Consider the following 13,745-nt stretch of genomic DNA (forward strand, 5'->3'; position numbering starts at 1 on the left):
CTCTTCCTCCCTGGGTCCCATTTCAACTAGCACAACAAAAAACAAGCTATCTAGAAAGTAATTCAGAATAAATGAAACTAAAACAAATAATTCTATCCATTAACAACTATTTTCTAGCAATTTCCTATATTTTGTAATAATTTTCTATACTTTTATCTTCTATATTTACAACTAATACTAAACATTACTAACTGAATGTAATTCTAAATAAATGTAACCATTACTAGATGAATGTACCTTCCATATTAACAAGTAATTCTAACCATTACTAAAAGAAATAATTAAGAAAGTAATTCTAAATAAATGTAACTAAATGAAACAAAAGAAATAATCTCAACGATTTCTAGCAATTTCCTATATTTTTACTTAGTTTTCTATATTTTTTATCTTCCATATTAACAAGTACAATAAAAAAGAAACATTTAAGAAAGTAATTTCAAGGTATTTCCTAGTAATAAAACAATACAAATAGTTCCAAGGTATTTCCTATATTTTCTAACCATTTCCTATATTTTCTAAGCCATTTCCTATATTTTCTGAGCCATTATCTAATGTCAAATTACTGACATCAACTTGGGGGCATACTGACATCAGCGATCGGGAGGGGGGTTGGGGGCTTGCATACGCACGTGGAGGGGCAGCAGCGGCCAGCGTAGGGGCGAGGGCGAGGGCTGGGCTGGGGTTTGGTGGCAGCAGGCACGAGGTTGATGAACGCTGCGGTGAACGTGCCAGACACTAGTCGGCAGCCGGCAATGGACAGATCGGACTGGGCCGCGGCAGTGCACGGAAAGCACGGGGTCGGGCCGGGGACCGATCGGGACGGGACGGTGGGCGGTGTCGAAGAGCACGGGGATGGGTGCGCCATGGTGCCGGGGAGCACCGGGCCTAGTCGGACATCGAGGAGGTCGAGGAGCTGGGGAGTGTCGGGCACGACGGCTGGCGAGGAAGGGGGCCGGCCAGTTAATTAGGCTGGGATTAGTGCGAGGACGATCCGTGGAGCACCCTGCGCTGGCCGGCAAGGAAGCCGAGGAGGAGGAGCCAGGACAACGATGGACGATGACATGGGGCGAGGTGAAGGATAGGGATGGGTACGACGGGGTGACAGGCAACGAGGACGGGGACAGGTTGGTGCGGGCAGATGTTGAAGAAGACAGGAACGACGGAGCGGTGCTCGCGGAGGAGTCGAATGGGATGGCAGGTGTCATTATAGTGCGGCTGGATCAGGGCGGCTAAATGTTGGAGAAAACAAGGGGGGTGGGGTTTTTGTAGGTTGGGCGAAATTATTACTGGGCGGAGGCATTGCACGATGCTAGCTATTGCCCAATACTAAATCATTTCATTTAGTACAGGGCAATGCCTTCGCCCAGTACTAATCTGGCCAAAAAGGCGGGAGGCGAAACTAGGGGAATTTAGTGCCAAGCAAGACCTCCGCCCGGTACTAATCTACCTCTAGACGTTTCGTTTCCCGCACGCACTCTATTTTCTTTTTTTTATTTCTAAATTGTTGTTATATTTGTTTTGGGCTTAATAAATGGAGTAAACTTAGGAAAAAAATTTGGAAAATGTTCAATACCTTCAAACATTTTCTTTTATATAGTAAAATTAGAAATTTTGAATTATTAATAGAATATGAAATGTTTCCATAATGCTGTTAATCCCAAAAAAATTAAAAACTACTATTTTGAACATGCAAAAATATTAAGAAATATTAGCGATAATAAATTTGACAATTATGCCATCAGTATGCAAAGTACTTGTATAATTTCCTCTAATTGAATGTCTCAAGACTTTTGATGATCCAAAATAATGCCAAACTTTAATATTATAAGCATGCAAAAATAATTTATGAATTTGTGTTTGTTTTATTTGATCTAAATTGTACTAATTGTATCGTTAATCGAGAGAATACAAAATAATTCTTCTAATTGTACAAAATACATTACAATAGTTCATCACATGACCACATAATACCACATGATAGTTCTAAAACTACTCATCATTATTCAATGGAACATTGATTAATCTTCTTCTTGATGAATGTCCCTTGGTTATGATCATGGTGTTAGTACAGAGGGTCTTCTTTGGATAAGACGATGCTGGGGTCAACCTCAACTGAGAATGGAGGAAGTTCATCAAACTGATCAAAATCTTGTGACTTGTTCGAAATGTCCTCAACTCCAGTGATTTTTCTTAACCCTGCAGAACTATGTGGCATTTTGGCTCATCTTCTGAATTTTTACCATCCTTCATCTTGGGTTTGCTTGCCATGTCCTTCACATAGAAAAACTACTTGCATCCTTGGCTAGGAGAAATGGTTCGTCTCTATATCTAATTTTGTTGAGGTCCACTTTTATCATCCCATAATGGTCTTTCGTTATGCTTCCTCCAGCCACAAATTGGTAGCAAAATAGAGGGACCTTCAAAGGTCCATAATCAAGTTCCCACATATCATCTGTGACACCATAGTAGCTGTCCTTATTCTCATTATTGTCTATTGCAACTATACGGACACCACTATTTTCGTTGGTACTCTTTTGATCTTGGGCTCTCGTATAAAATGCATACCCATTTATCTTGTACCCAATATTGAGACAGATGGTCCCTAGCCAACCATTGAAGTTGTTCATCAATCGTCTCGTTACCCATAAGGTGTCGTCGGAATCATGTTGTGAAAGTATCTATATGATGTTGTGTAATCCAGGCCTCAGACTTACCCGGGTTTTCAAACCGTACAATATCCTTGTGCTCCTCCATATATGGAGCCACCAAGGATGAATTCTGCAGCACTGTGAAGTTTGCATGACACAGGAACCCCTATCAGACTAACTTCATCAATAAAGTCAACACAAAACTTAATGACCTCCTCTGCTCCATAGCCCTTTGCGATGCATCCTTCTAGGCGAGAACGATTGCGAACGTACTTCTTTAGGAGTGCCATGAATCTCTTGAAAGGGAACATATTGTGTAGAAATACAGGACCCAAAATGCTTAATATTAAAGAAGGAAGGTGGAAAGACCATCTCAAAGCTGACAAGACATTGGACCACGTCATTTTGTAGCTTTATCAGATTGTTTGGATCATTTTCTTTCTGTGAAATTTTATTGAGGAACGCACATAGCTTTACGATTGCCAATCTCACATTCTCTGGTAGAATACATCTCAGTGCAACCGGAAGCAACTGTGTCATTAGGACGTGGTAGTCATGTCACTTTAGATTTGTGAATTTCTTCTCTTTCACATTTATTATTCCATGTATATTACAGGAGTAAGCAGATGAGACCTTCATACTATTCAACCAATCAAACATGCTTTCTTTCTCCTCTTTGCTGATTGTAGCTGGTAGGACATAAGTAGTGTTGTCTGTTCTCTCTCTTTTCTGGATGTAGGTCCTCTCGTTGTTCTGTACATTTCAAGTCTTGCCTTGCTTCCAATGTATCCTTTGGCACCCCATAAACACTAAGGAATCCTAGGAGGTTCACGCAAAGATTCTTCATCAGGTGCATCATGTCAATTGCGCTGCAAACCTCTAGAACTTCCAATAAGGTAGCTCCCAGAATATATATTTCTTCATCCACATGGATGCACGTCCATTATCGTCATTCAGAACAGGTTGGCTATCGGAACCCTTACCAAAGACTACCTTCACCTCTTTTATCATAGAAAATACACGCTTTCTATTATGTTGCAAAGGCTTAGCACAAGTCTCGGGCTCTCCTTTAAAATGCTTTCCTTTCTTTCTTAAAGGGTGATTCGCTGGAAGAAATCGACGATCGCTCGTATATACCACCTTCCGACAGTGTTTCAAATACATATTGTCAGTTTCATCTAGACAGTGGGTGCAGGACCGATATCTCTTGTTTGTCTGTCCTGATAGGTTACTAAGTGTAGGACAATAATTGATGGTTACAAAAAGCAATGCTCTAAGAACGAAAGTCTCCTGTTTGTCCTCATCCCACATAGGTACACTTTCTTCCTTCCAGAGCAGTAAAAGTTCATCAACCAATAGTCTTAGGTACACGTTAATGTTATTGCTAGGTTGTTTTGGTCCTTGGATAAAGATTGGCATCATGATGAACTTCCACTTCATGCACAACCAAGAAGGAAGGTTGAAGAGCTGTAGGGTCACAGGACATGTACTATGAGCACTACTGAACTCACCAAATGTATTCATTCATCCCGTGCTTAAACTAAACCTTATGTTCCTTGCATCCTTCTTGAAGTTTGGGAATTCTCTATCAACGTTTCTCCACTTGGAACCATCTACGGGGTGTTTCAGCTTCTCATCTTGCTTATGTTCTTCTTTGTGCCATCGCATCAACTTAGCTTGCGCCTTATTTCTGAAGAAGTGCTTCAAATGTGGTATTATAGAGAGATACAACATCACCTTTGCAGGAACTCTATTCTTGACAAGTTTCCCCTCAACATCACCAGGGTCATCTCACCTTATCCTATACTGCATTGCGTCGCAAACAGGACAACCATCCAATTTCTCACATTCCTTGCCACAATAGAGGATACAATCATTAGGACATGCATGTATCTTTTGTACATCCAATCCTAGAGGGCAAACAACATTTTTTTGCTTCATATGTGGTTGAGGGTAAACAAATCTCGAGAAGCACGTTCTTTACGATTCTTAATAGCTCTCCAAATCCTTTATCGGTCACACCATTTGTTGCCTTCCATTGCAGCAATTTTAGTGTGCTACCCAACTTTTTGTAGCCCTATTTGCAATCTGGGTACAACAACTTTTATGATCCTCCAACACCTTCTCAAACTTCTTTATCTCCTTCGTATTTTTTGAGTCTTTCTGTGCATCTAACAATACCTGACCTAGTTCGTCAGCTGGTTCATCTTCTGCAAAATCTTCTTCAGCCTCACCCATTGTAGTATTTGCAAAGGCACCCCTTTCAGCCTAGTCTGGAATGTTGTTATCATCATCATATTCTTCTCCGTCTTCTATTACAACTCCTCTTACGTGCTTGGTCCAAAGAATATAGTTTTCCAGGAAACCCCAACGATATATCTGACTGTGTAGAGTGTTTCTTTCAAAGTAATCCTTGTGATTTTTGCACATTCTACATGGACAACACATAAAACCGTTTGGCGACTTGTTGGCCTCTGCCGCTTTTGAGAAAAGTCTTTAGGCCATTAATGAACGCCATGGAGCATAGGTTGCTGTACATTGCCGGTCCATCTGTAATAAGTTTTTAATTTACTTCTCCATTAGTAAAGCAACAAATGTAAAATTGTCTTTCTGAAAAATATCACTAACTTTTTATGTACCACTTTGGATGAGCAAATTAAATCCCAACAAATTTTGTGGGGAATTACGGCGGTGCCTCCCTTTGTCACCAATCGTCGTAAGCTTGAGCGCAACTATGTTATTTATGTAAAACAACAAAAATAGTTGATTATTTTTATTTCAAATAAAACTAAATTTCTCATCCAACATTGTACTAAAAAGTAATTAACAACACATTTCTCAACATCCAATACAAAGTTGCAAACCTTGAGAACAGTTGGAAGAGTGAAATCCCCACAAATAGTGCGAAAAATGGGCAGCACCTCCCCTACGTCATCATGGGAGTGAAGAAGCCCGAGCCCTCGGTCAAATGGTTGAGCTCGGGCTCGGGGAGGAAGACGGAGCTCATTTTATAGGATATATGTTAGTACTGGCTGGTGGCTCTAGCCAGTACTAAAGTGTGATATTTAGTACTGGTTGAAGATACCAACCGGTACACATGTGGCTCAACATCATTTAGTACCGGTTGAAGCTGCTAGCCGGTACTAAATGGCTTCCAAGGAATCTAGCCGTTGGCCACTCGATCCCCATGCCATCATTTAGTACTGGTTGACACTCCAAATCGGTACTATAGGGGCTCCGGTGGTACTGTGCGTGACGACCAGTACTAATGACGTGACTTATAACTGGACGAAAAGCCGTCTGGTACTAACGCCTTGGATGAATGCTCAGTTTTCCTGCAGTGATAGTGTCACAAAACATATGCTGCAATAGGACCAAGTCTCTATGACAAAAATCATATAGTCTAGTTGAATGTTTTTGTACTGAAAAATTATGCGCAAAATATCAAAGAAACTAATGTGAAGAGATATTTGATAATCATGCGCAAAACATATGATGACTCATTTGTGCTCACGTCATCTCGGTGAACTGTTGAGTATTCTCTTGTGTCCATCTTGTGATTACGTATTGCCACGTGCATGTGTACGATTAGTAGAGGTAAATAATAGACAATCTATTTAGCCAGACTATAGCTTAGTAGAGCAGCTCAAGAGCAAGCTATGTTATCACTCTAAGCTTAGACTTATATTCACATAGATAATATAGGACTCCTAATAATATTTTAATTATAATGGATACATCTAGGTATATTTATTAATAGATAATGCATGGGTAGGAGACAAAGGTCTTTACTACTTTTACGCTACTCTTAATGTGAGTTTCATTCCCGTTAGTTAGGGATCAGTGTTTTTATGATGTGATGAATAAATAATAAAGATATAAATAATGAAGATACAAGTGAAATGAGTTTAATCTAGATGAAAACATGTATACGATTTTTTGAACGCAATTTGTGTCTTGCATGTACACTTATTGGAAATAAAAAAAATGCGACTGGTGGGGGTAAGACTGCCCCACAGTTTTTCATTAAAATGAAGCACAACCGACTCCCGGCCTCGGAAAAACTCCCGAACCCTGGCTGCATCAGCCAGGGGGTTTTTATTGTGCGACGCACTGGGTTCGAGACCGGTTTGGGTGGCATCCACGATGGGAGCGCCACCACTGAGTTATCGCTCAGGTCACAACTTATTGGAAATAAAGGCAATGAAATTGTGCATTATATAGAGCTATTTCATCTATAAACTAAATACCATCTTGCTTATGTGGTATTTTTGAAAATATAAAAATCAAATGCCCATTCAGAATGGCGTTAGTTGACCTTATTGTTCAACTTATTCTGCATCCACAACCACACAAAACCCAACTGACGACAGTACTTGAATGTGAATTCCCGGCTCCAATGGGATAGTAATCAAATCGACAACGAAACGTACTGAGCTCTGCTCCAACCAATCGGAGAGCGAACAGCTAACTGTACCAGTGCATTAATTGAGTGTGGAAACGACTTTGGCCAGCTCAACAAGGGTGAAGACACATGCAACGTTCATGCATATACTGATATACGTGGCTCTGCTGCCTCTATAAATACCTTGCAGGAGAAGTGCCATCTCATCATCCCAAGTTTAGCAATGGCGGTCAAGTTTGTAGCTCTTGTGGGGGTTGTCCTGCTCTTTCTCCTCGTCTCCCAGGATTTGGCATGTGCTAGAGAGCTCACGGAAGCCAATGGTTTGCACCTCTCCCTCTCTCTCTCTCTCACACACACACAAAGCTTTTGAAGTACACTCCATAATCAATTGGATATGCATTTCGAGTTTGGAAAAGGCTATACATCGTATATGCATTTTTACACTTGTTATGAAATGACTGATATGGATAACTTTTTGCATGTAGAGTCTGAAGTGAAAAATGTGAAACCTGGAGGAGCGCCTGGACTCAAAGATGAGAAGTGGGGAGGTGGATATAATGGAGGGTATGGCAACGGAGGTGGTTATGGGGGAGGTTACGGTGGTGGGTACGGTGGTGGCTATGAGCCTAGATACGGTGGAGGATACCACCATGGCCATGGTGGAGGAGGCTATGGGCCCGGATATGGTGGTGGTTATGGTGGCCCTGGGTATGGTGGTGGGTATGGTCAGCCTGGGTATGGCGGAGGCTATGGTGGAGGATACGGCGGAGGCTATGGCGGAGGATACGGTGGTGGCGGCGGGTACGGTGGAGGCGGGGGCTATGGAGGCGGATATGGTGGTGGCGGCTACCCTGGAGGTGGACACCATGGTGGATGGAATTAAGTGGAGCAACTATATAAGTTTCTCTGTGTCAAATAATTAATGTGCCGTGGTGATGGGTTAAAATGATGCATGGGGATTACTTGGCGATACAACAATGTCTGCATAGTATAAAATAGATGGTAGATGTACTGTTATGTGTTGCATGAAGTGTGATATTAAGAGCAAGTCACCTAGCCATGTATGTACGGCAGTGTGCACATCTGGCTTTTAGAACTTGTACGTCCTCATTATTTATGAACCTACATATACATATAAATAAATTAATGGCCTGTAAAGTTTTCTGTCAAAGTGCGATGGCATGGTTCTATTTACTTGTGGTTCTGCTAGTTCTGAAATAATTGCAATGATATTTAGTCATATATGTTCATATTTACATCGGAGGAGCTATACTCCAAATGTATCTGGACGGTCTTTAAGTATTTGCCAGTGTCAAATTTCAATTGTTGCAAATTCACCCATGGGTACTTATGATAATTCACTGGACACAACTATTCTGAAACAGTAGAGAAAACCAACACTGCTATTACATCAACCAAGTATAAACATTACAAATTAAAATAACAAGGAAAGTAAGATACTCCCTCCGGTTAATGAACTTTAAATTGATCATATGAAATCACTTGCTGCCACCATTTTGTTATTCTCCCTCGGGTACAAATACCTGTTGTGTTAGCCTCTTTTGTAATCTTTCAATATACTTGTTATTCTACAACCTCTAACAAATCATGACCTATTTTTTTTTCCAATCTCAACCTCCCTTAATTGCATCATTTAGGAACTTCGTTACTTGTCACCACACTTTCATTGTGGACATGTCCACCCTCTAATCCGTTTTCTAACGTAAGCTGCGTCTAGAAATCGTCCCATTTCTAAAAGTAGATATACTTAGCAATCACCTGTCCAAATAGAGAAATTTTAGAAGTCCAAATATATTTCCACTACGAGCCCGTCAACTTCTCAGGTGTGTGGTCATGTGAGCCACCTGTGGAAAAGGTAGATGAGGATCAGGAAAATTAATTTTTTTTAAAGTACACGGGCCTCAGATATTGTTTTGCGTCGATGTCAGAGGTCAATTGCCACCCAGATGTCTTTGTTCCGCTCTCTCTCCAACCACCCTGCCACTTATCTAGCTAGGCAGGTCCAGAAATTAATTAAAGTACATTACCAGTGCGCCCATATCGATCGGGCCATCCCATTGTTAATAGAAGTGAGGAAATTCAACCTTTGCATAATCGAGTTAGCTTCACAACTAATTTTGGTAAGTGAAGCCTGCGAAATTCGTTGTCCATTTTCCTCAATTTAGGGAGTACTAAGACTCACTATACAGCTTTACCCTACATTGCAGCTATGAATAGCTTTACCCTCACTGAATGAACCTGATAGGCAAGAATAGCAATATGTGTATATCATATCCACTTCATTAGTTAGGCCTCAATTAATTGGATCATGTCATGTACCCTCAACTGCCAGGCCAGCCCACATAAATCCACGCTGATGAATGTCCATATAGCTGCACGCATCACGGCTGGCCACGCCGAAAACGAAGTACACCGCACATCATATCGACCTGCTCTAACTCTGACATCCAACAACATACAGTATCAGCACAGTGATGGTCCAACCCCCTCCAATTCGATCAGCTGTTAGCTGCACATACAGAGATGTTACCGCGTGTGGAAAGCAGTTGCAGTATAGCAAATAACCATAGAATAAAATATGTTGCAACCCAACCGCCAAGATATTATCCAAAGGTCTGGCATTGTGAGAAAAACAATTGCTGTGTTAAACCAAGGGGGTTTATGAGTTCTGAACCTTGCCACACAGAATGATGCTTTGCTCCATAAATACCTACACAATTTTTTGAACGAGGTTGATCTTCCCTAGTTAAAAGTAAAACTAGTTTGGGCAAACTATGTAACCCATTGTAACACCATATATATATATTCTTAAAAACCTAAATCCTTACCAATTCACCATTATTGTACACCAAATAGTAAACAATAAATCATCAAAATATGACTAGATATAGCAAGCTGCCATCAGCCCTAGTATGTACAGTTTGACCTTAAATAAGCATATTTGTTTACAATGATTGGCACTTCATGATTTTTGCAAAACCAACGAAAATATGAAATTGTATCTTTAAGCATGGCTAAAACCGTGTAATTTCGAATCTTATTACTTATGCATACCAGGAGTCTAGTATATGATGTAACCTACAGAGAAAAATTGAAAATATATATAGAATTTTTGGGTCCTTTTCCTTTAATTGTCCGAGTCATTGGAATGCAACTAGAGAAAAGAAATCCTAATCAGAACAAGATAAGGGTATCTATAGACTAGCATGTCATAATCTGAACGTAGGACTGTTCCGTTCGCATTCTATAGACACTAGACATCCATGCGTGGCGGCCATGAAAATATTTCCTAAATATTTACAATGTTGAAAATGATGTTGACCACTATCCAACTAACCACTCATATTTGGTAACGGACATCGAGGCTGAGCCTCGCGGATTCAGGAAGTACGGCATCACTGCATCGGAGGTGGAAAGAGGCCGCCAGGATTTGATTCCCATATGAATGCTGTAGGACGACAGGAGGAGGCACCCGGTGCTACCGGGTGGTAGGTGTCTTCGCACGCTTCGCCTATGTAACAAAAATAGTCCTCTAGCTCATGATTGCGGTTTTAGTGATTGAATGATAACATTATCATTGTAACTAATGTGTATCAAGAATGAGCATTCGTAGGATTTTCATAGGTTCCATGGATGCAACGCAAAGAAAGATACCGAAGTCGGGACAAAGGGAGGAATGAATTGGACTTGTCCCATGAATAACTAATTTTGGATGGATCAAATAGCTTGCATATTTGTAGAATTATTTAGAATACTTCACAAGCTTTCCATAGAGTCCAATATCATCAAAATAGGACTTCGGAGTTATGCCCAAAATAAGATTGCTGAAAAATAGGCACAGGAAGATCCGATGGTACCATCGGACCAAGCAGGGGAACATATGATGATTAAAAAATGCACCCAACGGATGATTCGATGAACATACGCACCAGATCATCTAATGCTACGATCAGAATTTGCATATTTACTTTGTTAAACTCTACAGAGAGTGGCAAATGGATGAGAGAGGCACCGGAAGGTCCGACGCTTGAAAAATTGTATGCATTGGACTTTTAGGTCATTCATCCGGTGCTAAAAGTTTATCAAAAGGTCTGGATTTTTTAGAATCTTGTGTAGAATTTTACAAGGATTCTAACAAGTACAAGAACATCAAAAACAGAGTTTGGAGTAAAAAGTTATGACCAAAATACGAAGAGTAGCGACGTGGTAATCAGAAGATCTGATGGTACCATCGGGTTTTGTGCATTCATCCGGTGCTCAAAATTTGATTGAATGAGTTGGATATTTTGCGAATGTTGTGTAGATTTTCATAAGCTTTCCAATAAGTACAAGATCATCAAAATCGGAGTTCAGAGTTATGACCAAAATATTGAGGTAACGGCTAGTTGCACCGGATGTTCTGATACTACCCAAAAACATACGATCGGAACATTTGATGGAACACTTAAAATAGCCGTTGGAGCAATGACTCTTTGATGCCTTGGGCTATTTATAACCACTCCACTCGCCCATTTGAAGTTGCTAGAGTGTGCATGAATCCTTTGGAGATCAAGACTCATCAAGAACACATCCAAGCCACCAAAAGTGCATAAGTGATTCATCAAAGGCTTAGCATAAGTTTAGAAGAGTGATTAATGCTAGGATAGGCCTAGAGAAGACAGAGTGCAAGGTATTGCTGCCTTGTGATCAGTTCAAGGAGTGAACCATATGTTGTACAAGGTGTGCCGGTGCCTTGTAGTCTTGGTGGCTCGCCGGGAAGTCTTCGACCTCCGGCTTGGTGTGGAGCGGCGTCAACAACCATGTGCGGGGAACATGGAGAACCCCTCCTTCGAGGAGAAGCTCCTTACTGGAGACGGCATCAAGGTGTCCGGAAAACTTAGTATGAGCTTTAGTGGCCGAGCCTTTGTGGCAAGTCAATAGGTGTCCCAGAAGAGACTTGGTGACCGGGAAGCAATATTCTTTGTGAGTGCTTCAACAACGAGGACTAGTGGTGGCTCAATGCCTACCGATACCATGGGATAAATCCTCGTATCAAGAGTTTGCTTCCCCTCATCCCCACCTCTTACGTTTCCGCATTTCATTCTTACAACTTGTGTGCCTTTACTTCTTAGTGTAGTATCTTACTAGGATTGACTCTAGGTTGCAAAACTTATTTTGGGACGAGAGTTGCACCTTAGATCAACCATAATTTCACATCTTGATAGCATGTTTAAATTTTACATAAAAGTAGTGGAAACCATAAGTTAAAGGATTTAATATTATCTAATTCACCTCTCCAGCTATGAGCACCCATTCCTTACAACCTATCGCCCCTCCGGCCTCCGCTCTGATCAGATGATGAGGAATTGCGGTGCGAGAGCATACTTCTAGCATATGCGGCCAAGTGCAATCGCGAGTCCAACAGACCAGCGTGGTTCCTAGGTAGAGATGCATGCCGGACCATTTTGGGTTTCAATTTCTTTTTACTGGCCGGCACGGTGGGATGAGCCGATTCTTAGGCTATGCCGTGGCCTACCTGGTGTACCTTGAGCTCCGCTCCCACTTTCATTAAAGAACATCTTGGGGGCACGTGTACGGCGATAGTGTCATTCACATATAAGTCTTGTACATCACATTTGTGATATGAGATGTGTCTTCACTAGGGAAACAGTAAAGTTGCCGAGTGCCATAGGCACTCGGCGAAGACCCAAAAACACTCGGCAAACTGTTTGCCGAGTGTAACACTAGGCATACAGCACACGGCAAATTTTCAGTCGGCAAACAGATGTTTGCCGAGTGTCAAACCTTGTGCACTCGGCAAACGTTTTCCCGACGGCCAAAAACACACTTGGCGACAACAACGGTGACGGTGTCCAAGTTAACGGCGGGTTTGCCGAGTGCCAGATGGCAGACACTCGGCAAACACGTGGAGCTTTGCCGAGTGTCGGCCTTGAGGCACACGGCAAATACGTGGAGCTTTGCTGAGTGTCGGCGCCTTGGCACTCGGCAAATACGTGGAGCTTTCCCGAGTGTTAGCGAATACACTCGGCAAAGAACTGACAGGAGGTGGTGCAACTGCCCCCTTTGCCGAGTGTTAAAGCTAAAACACTCGGCAAAGCTCCTCTTTGCTGAGTGTAACACTCGGCAAAGTGGACAGTACCCCTTTTTTACCCATTTTGTCACGTATAATGGACCCCTCTCAATTCACAATACACATCATCACACGCATTTATAATAAACAATCACAGGCATAATTCACAACCACCATTAGAAGCATTATTCATAAACATCACAGGCATAATCCAACATAAGCATGAAACAAGCCATAAATCCAAGTTCAAGTCACAACTAAGTTTCATCCATGTTCACAACTAAGTCTAGTTCCATGGAGGCCGAGGAGACCACTGCGACAAATCTTGATCTTCATTATTCGAAGCCGCCATTTGATTCTGCACATAGAATAGGACATTCTGAGCTAACATCTAAAGTTGTCAAAATTAAAGTGACCAATCTTAAGCACAATGTGTCAAGTGACTCACAGGAGTAGTTGTGGGTGGCTGAGGCGGAGGGAACAACATCGGTGGCGGAGGCAAAGATTGACCCATGCTTGAAGCAAAATTCTGCATGTACTGGAACATCTCGTCCATCCTCATCCGATTTTCTTCGTCCATCCTCCGCTGCATCTCCTCCAT

At 41.6% G+C, this 13,745-nt stretch overlaps 1 protein-coding gene across 1 annotated transcript; it reads left to right on the plus strand.

Annotated features, from left to right (window-relative positions):
• Positions 1 to 7,212: 7,212 nt before the first annotated feature.
• On the plus strand, positions 7,213 to 8,224 carry LOC117851564 (uncharacterized). Its single transcript, XM_034733388.2, has 2 exons — positions 7,213 to 7,373; positions 7,539 to 8,224. Exons 1-2 carry the CDS (start codon positions 7,277 to 7,279, stop codon positions 7,934 to 7,936), a joined length of 495 nt encoding a protein of 164 aa, XP_034589279.1. The 5' UTR covers positions 7,213 to 7,276; the 3' UTR covers positions 7,937 to 8,224.
• The last annotated feature ends 5,521 nt before the right edge of the window (positions 8,225 to 13,745 follow it).

Source organism: Setaria viridis, chromosome 4 (genome assembly GCF_005286985.2).
Source record: "Setaria viridis chromosome 4, Setaria_viridis_v4.0, whole genome shotgun sequence".
In the NCBI taxonomy this organism is placed as follows: domain Eukaryota; kingdom Viridiplantae; phylum Streptophyta; class Magnoliopsida; order Poales; family Poaceae; genus Setaria; species Setaria viridis.